Raw genomic sequence first — 16918 nt, forward strand, 5'->3', positions numbered from 1 at the left:
TACGTTTCTTTTACCTCCCGTGTTCTCCGTTCGACCAGTTTGACTCAGGTGTTTGCACGTGTTCGCTTCCCTTATCCTCCGACCCGCAGCCAATCAGGAAACGCTCCGCTCCCGTGACTCCCGGACTTTCCCTCCGTCTCATAACATTTGATTTCCTCCTCTCCTACGCTAGTTTTGTCCGATCGGCTTCGTATTTCTTTTTTAGTGTCAGCTTTTACCTGCATTCTCGCTGACATGCTTTTAGAAAGGAGACTACTTGTCGTGCTTTTATTCAGTGTGGCAGCGACCTTCACTTCAGCTGACAGTAAGTAGGTCGAGTTTGTGAGAAACCACGGCGGGTTGTGTAAGGATCTAAAAAGCTTTATTCTACAGGTTTTATCTTATAGTGGTTGGCTTCAACTGTGCATGCTGTTTTGCATGAATGGACGTGACTCAGACTCCCTGTCAGCAGCTGTGATTTAACGTGCTTTGTGGATGAATGTCTGAGGTGAATGTGTTTTGTTCAGAGCAATTCCCCCCAAACTCACATGCATGGGGTCTTGTCATGGAAATGTTGGCTTTTACTTTCATTTTGGGTTGTTTTCATAAATCCATATAGACTTGATTCAGTGTGGAGGCATTTACCTGAATACAGAAGTAGAAATGCAGATGCAAGATGCTAGATTTTTCTTGAATGGGATATAAGTCGACTTGCCATGTGACCCCCAAGTCCTTCAAGATGTCATCTGTCACTCCAAATAGTTAGTGAAGAGTAGCGTTGCACCAATATACTGTTGTACAATTAGTACATGTCAGCATCAGCTAAAAAGACTATTATCAACATTAGCCGATCATTATACAACAATCAGGCATAACATTATGATTTGGTTTGCTGGACATCACTAAGCATTCATAGACAACTAAACTGGACTATGTCCATCTATAAAGCTCTGCTGGGCAAACTCCCAGAATACCTCAGCACCCTTCTCACTTTCAGTTCTAGTAGTTACCATGTGTGCACCTCCAAGTGGTTGCTTTTGAATGTTCCCCGGACTCAAACAGACTTTGGCAAAACAGCGTTCTCCCATCATGCATCTTGGTCATGGAATAATCTTCAAAAAGTCTAAAAAACTAGAAACATTAATGTCTACTAATGAGTTCAGGAGTATCATAAAGAATAGGAAGGAATGTCAGTGTTTTTCTAAGTAGGTCACTGTCCTTCAACAACTGTCAATCAGTTTTATTGTTTTGTTTATTTTGTGTATCTGTTTTATACAACTTTTAAATTGTGTATGGCTGCTACCTTGGCCAGGTCTCTCTTGTAAAAGAGGTCTCTAATCTCAGTAGGACTTCCTGGTTAAATAAAGGTAAATAAATAAATGATGACCTCCAGCCTAATATTGTGTTGGTCCCCTTTATGCTGCTAGAACTCCTCTGACCCAGTGGGGCATGGACACAGGACATCTGGGGATGTCCAGTGGCAGTGAATTCTGTGGGTTGCAGGGTGGGACCTGCCTAGATCAGGGTTATCTTGGCACATCCCACAGATGCTCAGTAAGGTTTTGATCTGGGGAGTGTGGAACCTAGGTGTAGGTCTGTCGTGTTCCTCGGGCCACTCTTGAGCAGTTTTTGAAGTGTGTCGGGGTGCACTGTCCTGCTGAGGGCAATTGGCATCGAGTACTGCTGTTAACATGGGGGTTGCTTGATTTGCAACGTTTAGGTGGGTGTCAAACATTCACATGAATGTCAGGACTCAAGGTTTCCCAGCAGAACGTTGCATTATGACTAGATGATTGATGTTATTCCGTTCACCTGTCAGTGGTCATGAGGTTAAGGCCGTCTGGTGTATATCTAGGATTAGACCGGCTTTGTTTCTAGGAGCCAGTGCTCTAATTTTATTATCTTTAACTGTCATTAGTCAACATGACTGTTGTCTGTGTAGACTGTCAGTCATCCAGATCATGGTAATCCTTAAAACCTCAGAAGAAGTCTTTTTCAATCTTCTTCCAAGAGGCTTTCCCATTTCTGTCATTTGGATTAGAATTGAAATGTCTTCAACCACATAAAGAGAAGCCTTGTTGTCCTCTACTGAAGCTCTCGAGATTACATGACTGCTGTATGCCATTTCTTCGATTGTGTTTTTGTTTTGTATGTATCTTCACTGTGGTGATTTACCTTTCAGAAATGACAGCAGCCACAGTATACTGGGACGCCCAACACAAGATTGTCCAGCTGAAGGAGGGAGTGCTGGAGACAGAGGGGGACGCTTATGGCTACCTGAATGATACTCTGTCCAGTACCGGCTGGAGCATCCTAGAGATCCGTGCCGGATATGGACAGACCCCTGAGACTGATGAGGTCACTTTCTTCCTGGCTGGCTTCCTCGAAGGTTTCCTCACTGCCCAGTAAGTGTCTTCAGCATGATCACAATCCTTTCCATCATTTTCGAAGGCTGCTTATGTCGTCCCAATGATGCCAGTTGAACATCGAATCCTCAAAATCAAACAATGCAATTCTGCATACGTTTATATAGCATTGACACTAACTCTTCCTCTCGAGGCAGATGATGGACCACTACACCAACATGTATCCGCAGCTGATCCACGACCCGAAGATCCTTGAGTCGGTCCAGAGTTTCATGGCGTGAGTTTGTTCTCTTTTCCTATGAAAATTAAAACCACAGCGGCAGTACTGCAGAAACATACAGTACACAAACAGAGTCACCGTCATTATCTTTCATATCCTCTTCTCAGAGAAGTTCCTCTCATGGTCTGCCCAACTTGCTGTGAGATGTGGTTAAATATTTAAGCTCTTTCTGCAATGACATTTGACTGCTCTTGACCACATTATAACAAAGTCCTAATTATGTTGCAAAATTGAGCAAATCAATGCATTTAGTTGTATTTTTACTGCAATACAAGGTGTTCATACCTTCCCATGCATGACCCCTCCACAGTTAAGTCAATTTATTAGCATGTATCTGCTAGAATACATGTCTGTGGAGCATTTTAAAACAAGCTCAATGTTTGATTTTTGTTTAATGAACAGTAAAATGTCACTGTTGTAGGAAGCAGGACTCGTGGGTCAGACAACAGGTGAAACTGAACAAGACCTCCGATCCTCTGTGGAAACACGTAGGCTTCATCGTGGCCCAGATGGATGGACTGCAGGCAGGGGTGGCAGACTGGGCTAAGAAACAAGGAAAGAAGGTAAAACAGCTGTAGATTACCACTTTTATCCTACAGAGCACAATTTTAAATGTCTGAATCTTTTTAAAGAGAACTGGAAATACTAAGAGCTTCATTAGAAGGCAGCTGGACTTCTCTTTTCAGTTCCTGATAATGTTTTACCTCTCATCCAAAAGACTTTTTCACTTCTAGCTAACTGATGGGGAATCTCGGGTAGTAAATCTCACCTTCACATGGCGTAAGGTCTGTAAACAAGCCAAGACTCACATGCCTGAACGTGAGGATGGTTGTTCAACTGCTTGGTGAGGGATTACTCAAGCTGTTAATGTTGATGGAACTTGCTGGGAAAATATCTCAAGATTGCACTATAAGTACCTGATAAGTGATGCTGTACACCACCTCCTCTGTTTGGAGATTTCAGTTCCAGTTTAACATAGATGTCTTCTCAGTTATTCTCCCTGACCGTCTTTCTTCTCTGCCCAGATTGTGGACATTGCTGTTCTCAAAAGAACATTCCTTTTCCTGTGTTGTGCTTGTGCAGCTGTTATTTAGTCTACAATCCTACAATGCTGAACTTGTGAGTGGGTGTTTTAACTTTAAGTTGAACCAGTTTACAGTATGTCTAAGAGTGTTGCTGGGTCAAAAATTACCCCAATATGTTGTCTTTAGAGAAACACTGTCTTGGTTTCTGAGGCACCCTATCTCCATAAGGGATGTCCAGCTCCAGATGACCATAGCAGCCTATTGTGGCGACAATGACGGTTTCATTTAGGTCTGATCAGATTCCTCTACACAACTCTGTCCTTAGCCTTCCACTGTCAGGAACTCCTGTCTATACCCAGCTTCTTCAAATTACTTTTTACAGTGTCTTAAAATCTAAGCCTTGGTCTACCCTGATTGCGTTTGCCTTCGCATGTCTGTGAGTAGAGTAACTGCTGAGGAAGACGCTGATGGTCCATCCTCTCAACATGTTCGAGCCATCTCAGGTTCATCTGTATTAGCATGTCGTCCACTGATGGTAGACCAGCTCGTTTCAACACTTCTATGTTGGTTATCTTGTCTCTCCATGAGATTTTCATTATGGCTCGAAGGTGTCTCATCTTGTATGCATGGAATTTCTGTAGACCGTCCCAAGTTTCAGCACCATACAATAGAGTGGCAAGTACTGTAGCTCTGTACACTTTGCAGTTCACAGGGATAGATCATGTTGATTGTTTCACAGTCTTTCCCTCATAAACCAAAAACAGAACTCCAGTTGCCTTCTACTAAGAACATTTCTCGGTCTTGTTGACCGAGAATCTACTCTGAAACTAGGAATCCCACTTTGAGATTCTCACAATCCTCACTTCATCTGACAAGTGGACCACACTTATTTTTTTTGCCAAGTTCTCATTTTAAAGAGAAAACTGCATAGCGACCTTGAAGTCTATGTCGCTTTGAAATTTAAATGTGCATGAGGGTTTTACAGTATGTCTCTATATATGCCTGTTGCAGAGGAAAAGCAGAAGTATTTCTTTTCTAAGGGTTAGTTTATGATTCACTCTGGAAGAAAATGCCCCTATACTGCCAATGTGATTGCTTTACTGTCAGTAAAATGCACAAAGTAGTGAATTTCAGTTACTGACACTTTGTAAATAGCTTAGTTTTATTTTGTTTTAAGCATCAGTTTGTGCTCAATATGCAAAAGAAGATGATTAATCTTTGTGATTTTGAGTAGCTTCTTTGCTTTGCTTTGCTTTGGATTGTCAGCTGTCTCACTGTGGAGGCAACTGTACTTTTTAACACTCGTTTGCAGACCAGCTGTTTCTCTGCTGTCCTTCCCACAGCCACTGTCGCTGTTTGCCATCCAGTTCCTGAACGCAGTGGGAGACCTGCTGGATCTGATCCCAGCGTTGGTCCCCAGCTCCAATTCTCCACTCAGAGACTTCAAACTTCCAGGGATGGGACACTGTTCTGCACTCATCAAGGTCAGAGGTCAAAATACGTCCCATTGTGGCTGTAAGATCTGGTGCATGCTGTACATTAAGGAATGCACATAGCATCAGAAAAGACAGTTATATAAAGGAAGTTCCTCAGAGCTTTTGCATAGCGGATTAGTAATGCATCACTGACATCAGCTGTAGTCTGATGATTTCCATAGAGGTGCAAAAGGAGAAAAACAAGCATTCACCACAGAGGAATGGATTTCCTGTGCAATCTAATGTGCTGGTGCGTTGCATTTCATCTAAATGAAAGAGTATTAATCATTATTATTTCATTTATTTTATGAAAACAAACATTTCTTTTTAAATCTTTTTATTTTTATCAGAGGACAGTTTTGGGTGTGAAGGTGTCTTGTCTGTGGCATTACTGAGGTGATCATTCCAAGAGATGCAGTCGTGTTTGGAGCAATGTTCCCTGTAATTTTTCCTGAGTGTGAGCAAACACACAAACTCCCTGAGCGTCTCTTGGACCACTGTGAGCAACATCAGACGTGTGCACTGTGGTCACACCAGCATCACATCCATTCAAGTTACATGGTTCATTAAAAGAATCAAATTACAGCATTTACATTTCTGTTAAAACACTTTGTCAGCAGGAGCCAGTTGAAGGCTGCAGTGATTTTAGTGACACTACAATGTATAAGAGTGAAGTTATTGAATATTTGTCTCTCTTTACTGTTGCAGAGGTTTTGCAAATTGCAGACGGACCCTGTTCACTCCATAGACACCAATGTTATTCCTGTAGCTTGAAAGACAGCTACTTTTGATAAAACTGGGCTTGTAGCACATTGTCTGCCTTGCAACAATGGGAAAGAGGCACCGTTTATGTTTTGACAACCTATATCTAATGAGTTATTGATGCTGGAAGTCTGAATCTGTGAATATCTTTCCAACTTTACTGAACTTGGGGCCACTACCACCTAAGGAGTGATATATTTAATTTTGGAAAAAGCATTTAGCCATACTTAAAGCTTTAAGTGCTTTATTAACACGGAACTAAAAATTTTGTATTGTTTTATTATCATAGGTTCTGTCTGAAAAGAGGTGGCATCATTTTAAACAGTGAAATCAAACTAACAAAATGTAATGACCAACCAGTGAGCAATACTGGATTCTGCAAAAACATAAACAACTTTTTTAAAAATCTAAATCTTATCTTAACACAGTTAATGTATTAAATTATTTTTGTGTGTATGCATGTATTTATTGATTTATTTACTACTGTTAACATATCAGAGTTCTGAGTGAGTTTTTCTTAAGATAGGCAAAGGCCATTTATTGATTACATATAGGCTGTTAAATGTTTATTAAAAACTAAAAAGCATTTTAAAAAAAAAAACAACTTAGGCATTTATTGAGTTACTAAAATACTGTAGAGTACAGACCACATCAGCATGATTATAAGCATCCTCTGGTAAATGAACAACCAGATACTGATGTCTCTCACCATATGGACTTCAGGAGATGACTGGGGGATGATAAACTGTGACCTACTGGTTGGGTTCTCTCTGTTCTCATGTTTCTTACATGTTTGTCCCCTGACAGCCGGGTCCTAATGTTTTTTGAGCAACACACCATACTATGACGTTTTTACAATGATGGTTCTACTATGGAACCAGTTTGACATGTTCAGGTGTTCTTTGTGTGAAAACTCAGAGATTTCAGGTATCAGAAGGTGGTTTTCAACTTTCTTTGTTAACTTTCTGCTTCAACTTTAAATTAAATTTCCTTCACTAAGCCAGCCCTCTGGACTTCCAGGAAGCTGTGTTCCTATTGGCTGTCCAGGTGGCTGTGTTCCTATTGGCTGTCCAGGTGGCTGCTTGGTGTTATCAGGAACACCTGAGCAGCTCAGTGTCTTCCTGCTTTATTTAGCTGCAGACAAACATTTCCTCTGCTTCTCTTCACCAGTGAACTGGGTTTGGCTCCGTCGCTTTAGGTTGTTCTTTAGGCGTTGGCTTGCAGCTTCCAGCAGTAAAATCAGCTTTAATGTGTTTCTTGGTGTGTTTTAGGGCTTTATACTGGATAGTTGTCTTGGTAAATGTGGTTCTTTAGCCACAGTTATCACATGGTGCTAATGTGTGCAGTCATTAGTGGATTTGCTGCAGCTGAGTTGTGTCTTTATCTTGGCTGTAGTGAGTCTTTAGAGGTTTTTGGTCAGACACATTCTGTATTCTGGTTTGACAACCAAGGTTGGTTGTCCAGAAGGTAAGAGTTCCTGTCCTAATTCTCTGTTCTCAGAGGTTCTCTGGTAGGCTGCAGGAGACTTTAGCGTTTGGGTTGTGCTAGTTTGGTTTTTGTATGGTTTCATTTGGACGACTATCTTGAGGCCCCTCCATGTGGTTTAGTGAGGTTTTCTGGAACAGTTCTACAAAGCAACCTGCAGCAGAAGAGACTTTGAGAGTTTTTAGGAAGTTCTGGAGACCAGACTTTAGAGCAGCAGAAACATTTGTCAGCAGTTTGAGCAGGAGAAGGTGAGCTTCAGAGTAGAAATGAGACAGAAACCTTCTTGACCCGTGTGGTGAGGTCCTGTACCAAGAGTTTGAGCAGGTTGTGAAGAGTCTGTAGTTCTTTGGTCTGAAAGCATAAGAAGAGTCGACTCATTAAAGGAGAAAACAGGAGATATTGTTGCTTCTTCTGTCGCTCTGCAGTTTCCTTAGACTGAATATCAAGTTTATATTTTAAATGATTTCCCATGTGAGCCAAAGAAAACTTCAATAAACTCCCTCCATCCCTTGGACACAACATATTTTATTACCATGTTGTCTTTTTTTTTTTTTTTAAATATGTTATCGAGTTTTAATCATAGTTTTAGCATAGTTTTTTCTCTTTGCTTGTTTAGTTTTGTAATCTGTGTGAAAGGTGCTAAACAAATAAAGTTGAATTGATAAACTGAATAATTGACTAACTCATGATTGTGACAACAGAAGCATTTTCATTGTGATTTATGGGTTTATTTCATTTTTAAGGTTGGGGTTAAAATCTTGATAGAAAAAGATTAAACAAATAAACTACATAACAAAAAGCAATTAAATCAAAGGGAAAAAAATTAATACAATAAAACTTTTAAAAAAGAAATTTAAGATGTAATTTCTAATTAAACATTTAATTTTTTAATTAAATGTTTTGTCTTTTTAACGGTTTAATGATCCAATTAAATGTTTTGCATTAAATACAATTAAATTATATGTACATATACCACCTTTTAATGTTTAGTTTTCTTTTTAAATGCTTCATTGTATTTTCTGTTTAATTCCTATTTGAAGTTTTATTGTCTTTAAGATGTAATTTTCTAATTAAGCATTTAATTTTGTAATTAAATGTTTTGTCTTTTTAAAGGTTTAATAATCTAATTAAATGTTTTGTCTTTTTAAAGGTTTAATCATCCAATTAAATGTTTTGTCTTTTTAAAGGTTTAATCATCCAATCAAATGTTTTGCCTTTTTAAAGGTTTAATGATCCAATTAAATGTTTTGCATTTTTTAAAATGTTTAATGCTCTTCTTGTTTAATTGTATTTTGTAAATGTTTAATTCTGGAAAATATTGTATCTGTACTTTTGAATATTTGTATTTTAAAAATTTTGTTTAATTTCATAATGACATGTATTGTATATTGCTGAATTATCTCATTCAATATTTTGTCTGTTTAATAGAATGTAATTGTAATTAATGTTTAACTCTATTAAACAGACAAAATATTGAATGAGATAATTCAGCAATATACAATACATGTCATTATGAAATTAAACAAAATTTTTAAAATACAAATATTCAAAAGTACAGATACAATATTTTCCAGAATTAAACATTTACAAAATACAATTAAACAAGAAGAGCATTAAACATTTTAAAAAATGCAAAACATTTAATTGGATCATTAAACCTTTAAAAAGGCAAATCGTGGGTACCTGTATAGCTCAACAGGTTAAGTGTGTGACCCATGTACAGGGGCTGGTTCCCGACGCAGCGGCTCGGGTTCGAGTCCCGCTTGCGACCCTTTGCTGCAAGTCTTCTCCCCCGTTTCCTGTTTGTCTCTCACTACGCCTGTCCAATAAAAAGCTGAAAAAGGCCAAAAAAAAAAAAAAAGACAAAACATTTAATTAAAAAATTAAATGTTTAATTAGAAAATGACATCTTAAAGACAATACAACTTCAAATAGGAATTACACAGAAAATACAATGAAGCATTTAAAAAGAAAATTAAACATTAAAAGGTCGTAAAACATTTAAAAAGAAAAACCTTAAAGATTTTATCGAAACATTAAATATTGGGAAAGAAAAAGAAACTCAAACAAGCCGATAAAACATTTAAAAAAACAATTAAACATTAAAAAGACAAAACATTTGGATATCAAATCAGACATTAGAAAAGAATAAAAGGTGAGAAAAGAGCAAAACTAAACATTTAAGAAGAATCAAACTAAAGACGAAACATTTGAAAAGACACCAGTTAGACTTTAGAAGATCAAATTAAACAGAAGAGACAATAAAACGATCAAAAAGAGCAAAAACAGATAAAGTTCTTAAAGCGTTTTCTAGTCTGAAACGAAAACATCAAGTTGTTTCTTCAAACATTTCCTCTTTCTATGTTCTTGGTTTGATTGTGGACAGATTTACTAAGAACTAATTTCAGAAAACTGCTTTCGAGATAAAGTCTACTAGTAGTTGAAGGCATCGATCAAACTAATGTTACCTTCTGATCTCCACAAACTTTACTGTTCAGTGAAGAGAATCAAAGTTTGTTCAGGATTTCTAAAAAACCCGCAGGTGAAGGTCTGAGAAGAACTCAGATTGATGGTCTAAATCTGAAATCAAGACTAACCAGAAAGTTCAAACTAACAGAGAAGTACTGAGAAACTTTTAAAACTTCAGTCCTCAGACTGTCTAAAGGTTCAAACTAAAAGAGAACTACTCAGGAACTTAGAAGATTTCAGTCCTCAGACTGTCTGTCTCAACCGTACGACGTAGTGTGTAACTGTATGCAGCACAGTGAGCCGGCATACTTGTTTCCGTTTTCACACCGTCTACATCAACGGAATGCACTGAAACTTTGCCCCCACTAGCTTAGCCTCGCTGTAGCACGCAGCTCAAAGGGGCGTGTCCTATCTACTCACTCATATCTATGAGAACAACGATGGCTGCACATAAGGACGCCTGATGTTGATTAGCTGCGTAAATACCATTATATACAGTCTATGGTAAATACGTATGTGAATCGCATCATTGGCTGCAGCAGCCAGTCACCGGTCACTCACTGACTCACATTGAAAAATAGCACAGAATGAATTGTTACGTGTTTATTTTATTTACAATTTAGGTTGGATTTTTTTTTTTGTGCGCAGCGCAGATTTTCTGTGCGCGGAGACCGTGTCAGCAGTGCGCAGTTGCGCAGCTTAGAGGGAACAGTGGTTTGGAGTTTCATTTGCTGCAAGAACTCCCACACACACTTGCTAAAATCTAACTGTGTATTGTGTGGGATGATAAAAAAAGAAACTGAAACAAAGTGTTTGCACATCCATGAAAATATTTTAACAACACCTTCAGAGAAATGGCTCTGTAGGCATTCAATCCCTGGTTCCTCCTGTCCACATGCCAAATGTGCAAGACCCTGAACCTCAAGCTGCTCCCAGGGGTCATAGAACTGTGCATTGCAGCTGTTAGTGTGTGTGAATGGCTGAATGGGAGGTGAATGTTGTAAAGTGCTAGGCCTGGGCGAGTTAATGCATTATTAAGGCATTAACGCATTAATTAATTAATGACAATTGTTTTATCGCACTTTCACGCAGTTTTTTTAAATTGTTATTATTGTGAAAGTGTGTTCCTCACTGACTAAATCCACAGACAGACAAACCATGGGTCACAGGAGGGCTGGATGTTGATCAGGACTTGGGATGGGTGGCATCACGTCTCACCCAAGCTAACAGTGGAGGGAGGTTTCAGCAGACTGATTTGATGCAACATATGGGAGAAAGAGAGATAAACTAAAACAAGATGAGCTAACAAATGCTGCAGCAAAGTAGTTAGCTATAGACTGCATTCTGATTAGTTTTGTGGAAGATGTTGGTCTGAGGAACGTTCATATTGAATCCTGCACTTTGACCCTCCTATTGTCTTAATTTCTCTGAAAAAAATCCAAAAATTCAGCAAAAAGATTTCCCCAGATTTATAAAAATGTGCAAATTCCAAAAATTCCTTAAAAGTTTCCCTTAAAAAATTTTTTTAACCCTTAAAATTGCAAGAAGTAAAACTTTAAAAAATAAAAATAAAAATTGTAAATATTTTCAAAAACTGAAAAAATCTTCCAAAAACCCTAAAAATATCTAAAGTGATTCCATATTTATCAGTAAAACTTGTAATATTTCCTTTAAGAATATTCAGAAAACAATCAACCAAAATCCAGCGAAAATCGCTTTTTTTCCCTGCATGTTCTTGAAGAAACTTTTTTTTTTAAAAAAACATTTCTTTCTTTCCACCAAAAAATTTTCAAAAATTTCCCAAAAGTGTTGAAGATGTGGAAGTTTTCACTGTAAAATATATATATATCTTCCCACATTTTCAAACTTTAAAACGGGTCAATTTTGACCTGCAGGACAACACAAGGGTTGAGTTCACTTTGCTGTTTTTTGTCCCTCTTCAGATGCTGCCAGGCTTTGAGAACCTCCTGTTTGCCCACTCCAGCTGGTACACGTACGCTGCTACGATGCGGATTTACAAACACTGGGATTTTCGCATCACTGAGCCCCACACTGCCACTGGGAAACTTTCCTTCAGCAGCTACCCCGGTACGTAGGAACCAGGAATTTTCCTCCACAAGCGTTCGGCAGCAGTGGCATCGCAGCAATGTGCATTCTATGTAAACACTAAGTGAACGCAGTCAGGAGGTTTTAAACAGCTAGAGCCAATAATGAGTCAATAAGGTCCAGAGGGAGAACATTGTCTTACACTGTTCATCACATGATCTTCTACTCAAAGATTTGCTCTGCCTTGTCTGCCCCCTTTCACACACTCAATGAATCCCATGTTTAGAATGTGGTTTGCTTCTGTTTTCAGGTTTCCTTGTGTCTCTGGATGACTTCTACCTGTTGGGCAGCGGTCTGATGATGACCCAGACCACCAATAATGTCTTCAACTCCTCCCTGTTTGACAAACTCACCCCAGACAGCCTGCTGGCTTGGCAGAGGGTCAGGCTGGCTCACAGTTTGGCTCGTACTGGAGAAGAGTGGGCCAAAACCTTCGCCATGCACAACTCCGGTGAGTGGAGCTCGGTAATTGCACATTTGTTTGGCGACACAGCAGACAAATATATGTAATTTATGAAGTTTTTATTTATTAGGAAATAAATAAACATAAAAAAATGACCACAGTATGCCATCATTTCTCATTTCTGCCTTTTGTTACGAGTCTCATACCGCAGCTGAAAACATGAATCCTGTAGAGAGGAATATGTGAATGGCAACTCCCTGCCTTGAATAATGGTACAAAATAATACCCAAAGCACCCAATAATATAATAATTTACTGAAAATGTAATAAAATGTGCACTTAGCTTGATAAAAAATGTACTAGAACCCACTGATGTGCTGCATGTGGGTAATTATTTTCTCAGATCTGATCATGCTTTGGATGGATAATCTAATATTACGCTCTTTTCCAGTCCAGACTTCTAGATTTTCACAAGACTGCGTCGTGAAATTACAGATTTAGATCATTAATGCTGCTGAGAAAAAAGACAAAGTATTTTAATCTCACATTCAATTCCGATTTTTAAAGCATGTAAGGCAGTTTTAGCCTTTTTCTTTCAGGTACAACTGTGGTAGTTAAACAAAAACATGCTGAGGTTAATTGATAGTTCTAAATTGCCTGCAGGTGTGAATGTGAGTGTGATTGTTTGTCTCTATATGTAGCCCTGTAATAGACTGGTGACCTGTCCAGGGTGCCTTCACCCTAAGTTAGCTGGGATAGATTCCAGCCCCCACGAATGAGGATTAAGCAGTGCATAGATGATGGATGGATGCATGGATGGATGCATGGATGGATGGATGGATGTATTACTCGCCATTAAGAAGTTGATGTTAATGCTTGTTGATGTAACTTCTTATCACCTTCGTCTAAATCACCTGAAAGGTGTTGGTAAAAATCACAATTTTTTTTCACATTATTCATCAGGTTAAGTACATTTTTTTCAGTAAATTATTACATTATTGTGCATAACTGTGCCTTTGAAATTGACAGAAAGAGCCACACTCAATCTTCCATCTAAGTAGAAAAGTGAAAATAATTAGCAACTCCACCAGAGACACCTCAAGTTCAATTCAATTCAGTTCAATTCAATCTTATTTAAATAGCACCAATTACGGGTCAAATTGTCTCAAGATGCTTTACAGAACCCATATGCCTGAAGCCCCAGAGCAGCCCTAAGGTGACACTGGCAAGAAAAACACCCTTTTAACGGGAAGAAACCTTGAGCAGATCCCGGCTCTTTATGTGGGGGACCCCATCTGCTGCTGGCCGGCGGGTTGAGAGGGACAGATGAGGTGGAGAGGTGGAGAGGGAAAGGAATGGTAGAAGAGGAGGATGGGGGAACAAGGAACATAAAACGCACAGTTGGATACATGCATGATAAGATAGATGATACATACAAAGTACAAGCTAACATTGAAACTGATTCATAGTTTACTGCTATGATGTACGGCTCTGGCATTAAATCTACTACATATATAGCTGGTAGTAAAGTCCTTTCAGTGGACAAACTAACCCTACACCGTCCTCACTTCTAACTCCTGTAGGTACCTACAACAACCAGTACATGGTTCTGGACAGGAGCAAAGTGAAACTGGGCCACAGCATTGATGATGGTGCTCTGACTGTGGTGGAGCAGATCCCCGGCTTGGTGGAATACTCCGACCAGACGCAGGCTCTGCGCAGAGGTAACCGATCATTTCTCACCGTTTTATGCAGTGTTTGACTCATTTGGATGTTTGTATATTTTATCCTTGTCCCTGCCTCTGTCTGCCACAGGTTACTGGCCATCCTACAACATTCCCTTTCACATGAAGATTTACATGCTGAGTGGTTATGGAGAAATGTGGGAGGAGTATGGAGAGGATTTCTCCTACGATCTCTGTCCCAGAGCTAAGATCTTCCGCCGTGACCAGGCTGATGTCAAGGACCTGGACTCCTTGAAGCGCATCATGAGGTTTAATGGTGTGTGGCTCCACTGCATTTGATCGGTTTAACCCTCGTGTTGTCCTGCAGGTCAGAATTGACCCAGTTTAAAGTTTGAAAATGTGGGAAAAATATATATTTTCACAGTGAAACTTCTGATGTCCACATTTTCAACATTTTTGGGAAATCTTTGAAAATTTTTTGGTGGAAAAAAAGAAATGTTAAAAATGTTTCTTAAGAAAATTCACAAAAAATCGACCAAAATCCAGCGAATTTTGCTGGATTTTGGTCGATTTTTTTGTGAATGTTCTTAAAGAAAATATTTGAAGTTTTACTGATATATATGTAAGTACTTTAGATATTTTTAAGATTTTTTTAGGAAGATTTTTACTAATTTTTAAAAAATATTTACAAGAATTTTCTTGCCAAATTTGGGGGATTTTTTAAAATAAAACTATTAAGGGAAACTTTTAAGGAATTATTGGAGTTTTCTTCCTGAAGGTTTTGCTAATTTTCAGAAATTTGTTGAATTTTTGGGTGAATTTTTGGATTTTTTTCAGACAAGGAAACAATATTTTTTGGTGCCCATAAATGAAGACAACAAGAGGGTTAAATGACCATCAGTTAGAAGGCTCTCCATATCAGCCTGTATGTTCGGTTCCATAAGATTTTTCAGTTTTGCTTCCCTCCCAATGAAAGTAGCTCTGATCTCTTGTCACACAACTGTGCACCGATTGTAAACCAGAGCGCTCAGCAGGGGTCATGAGGGTGACGGAGGCCCCGCTTGCTGTTCAGAGCAGCAGCAGCAGGTCTCTGATAATAGTAAAATATTTCTGTAATGTTCCACTTATTAGTAGCCACCTGTTTGCATGTGACATTTTTATTTGCTTGTTTTCAGACTACCAGAAGGATCCGTACTCGAAGGGCGACCCCTGCAAGACCATCTGCTGCCGTAATGACCTGAGAGATGAGAAGCCTTCACCAGGAGGCTGCTATGACACCAAGGTATCCCACCTCACCAGAAGAAGAAGAAAATATTAGAAGTCTTACTGATATAAATGTAATCACTTTAGATATTTTTAGGATTTTTTTGGAAGATTTTACTCATTTTTAAAAAATATTTACAAGAATGTTCTTGCCAAATTTGGGGGATTTTTTTAAAATAAAACTTTTAAGGGAAACTTCTAAGGAATTATTGGAATTTTCTTCCTGAAGTTTTTGCAAATTTTCCAAAATTTGGTGAATTTTTTTGCTGAATTTCTGGATTTTTTTCAGACAAGGAAACTATATTTTTTGGTGCCCGTATATGAAGACAACAGGAGGGTTAATAGCAATCGTCATTTTTGCACTGCTGTGTTTATATATTCCTTTCTAGCTGTAAATTTCTGCATATATTGTGTTATGTTTAATTTTACTACTGTTATTTTTTCCCTCCCTGTTCCTCTTTCTATAGTTTCTTAATTTTTTATTCTTCTCTTCCATATTCCTAGGGTGACACCAACAGCCCAAACCACATTCCTTGTATGTTGTGTACGTACTTGGCCATTAAAGCTGATTCTGACTTTCCCTCCCTTGTGTGTTGTCCTGCGTCCAGGTGACAGATTTCCACATGGCTGGGGACTTCCTTGCGGAGGCGGTGAACGGGCCCACGACGCAGGACGGACTCCCGCCGTTCTTCTGGAAACAGTTCAGCAGCATCAGCCACCAGGGCCTGCCACAGTACTACAACTTCACCTTTGTCAAGATGCAGCCTCTTCTCTTCGAGCCATGAGGCGTTTGTGTGACTGTGAATGTGTGAGAGATGCTTTCAGAGGAATGAATGTCCGGGCTCACAGGTACAGTCCCATGTTTTATACATCCATTTACAAAGAATTGCTTCCTCACGTAATATGTGCTTCCTTTTTAAATTTCTACATTTCGTCAAACAGACTTTAAATAAGCACATATATTACTCAGGGTGTAGAGAATGATTTCTGTGGGAATTGTGGAGCCATGTGTGCCTTAAACACTGACAGTAACTTTAGGATTTGATCAAATGACAAATCAATGCACTAAATCAGTGTTTGTTAGTGTGCTATCTTAAATACTATTTTCCTCTTAATTTTTTAAATGATTAAATATCTTCATAAGTGCAAAACATTATTTGAACAGTAAATCAAAAACAATCAGTGCAATGTCCTTCTCAGGGCTTTTTTTATCTTTTCTGGTTCTGCATGTGCATCTATTTCTTGCACTGTGCAAAATAAGAATATCTCAGGTTTATATTTTTGTATGAGCCTGTGTGTCCTTCTGTAATACTGTCTTTATTTCATACGCCAGTTGGATAATAAAGTTTTACATTTGTACCAGCACAGTCCTGTCTTGAGCTTTTTTATTTATTTTTATGTACCTTTATTAACCCTCCTGTTGTCCTCATTTACGGGCACCAAAAAATATAGTTTCCTTGTCTGAAAAAAAATCCAAAAATTCAGAAAAAAAAAATCCCCAAATTTCTGAAAATTTGCAAAACTTTCAGGAAGAAAATTCCAATAATTCCTTAACAGTTTCCCTTAAAAGTTTTATTTTTTTAAAAAAATTCCCCAAATTTGGCAAGAAAATTCTTGTCAA

At 38.5% G+C, this 16918-nt stretch overlaps 1 protein-coding gene across 1 annotated transcript; it reads left to right on the forward strand.

The window, feature by feature from the left end:
- Positions 1 to 109: 109 nt before the first annotated feature.
- On the forward strand, positions 110 to 16662 carry plbd1a (phospholipase B domain containing 1a). Its single transcript, XM_023288727.3, has 11 exons — positions 110 to 304; positions 2162 to 2384; positions 2539 to 2622; positions 3047 to 3188; positions 4994 to 5134; positions 11785 to 11929; positions 12198 to 12398; positions 13933 to 14073; positions 14165 to 14350; positions 15210 to 15316; positions 15906 to 16662. The coding sequence occupies exons 1-11, from the start codon at positions 235 to 237 to the stop codon at positions 16080 to 16082; spliced, it is 1617 nt and encodes a 538-aa protein (XP_023144495.2). The 5' UTR covers positions 110 to 234; the 3' UTR covers positions 16083 to 16662.
- The last annotated feature ends 256 nt before the right edge of the window (positions 16663 to 16918 follow it).

This window comes from Amphiprion ocellaris, chromosome 19 (genome assembly GCF_022539595.1).
Source record: "Amphiprion ocellaris isolate individual 3 ecotype Okinawa chromosome 19, ASM2253959v1, whole genome shotgun sequence".
NCBI classification, from domain to species: Eukaryota; Metazoa; Chordata; class Actinopteri; family Pomacentridae; genus Amphiprion; species Amphiprion ocellaris.

Excerpts from the sequence above, each read along its gene's own strand:
- plbd1a (XM_023288727.3), top strand. The coding sequence starts at position 235 with ATGCTTTTAGAAAGGAGACTACTTGTCGTGCTTTTATTCAGTGTGGCA. Across the intron at positions 305-2,161 it reads GACCTTCACTTCAGCTGACA|AAATGACAGCAGCCACAGTA; the intron begins GTAAGTAGGTCG and ends TTTACCTTTCAG. Across the intron at positions 14,074-14,164 it reads GACGCAGGCTCTGCGCAGAG|GTTACTGGCCATCCTACAAC; the intron begins GTAACCGATCAT and ends TGTCTGCCACAG.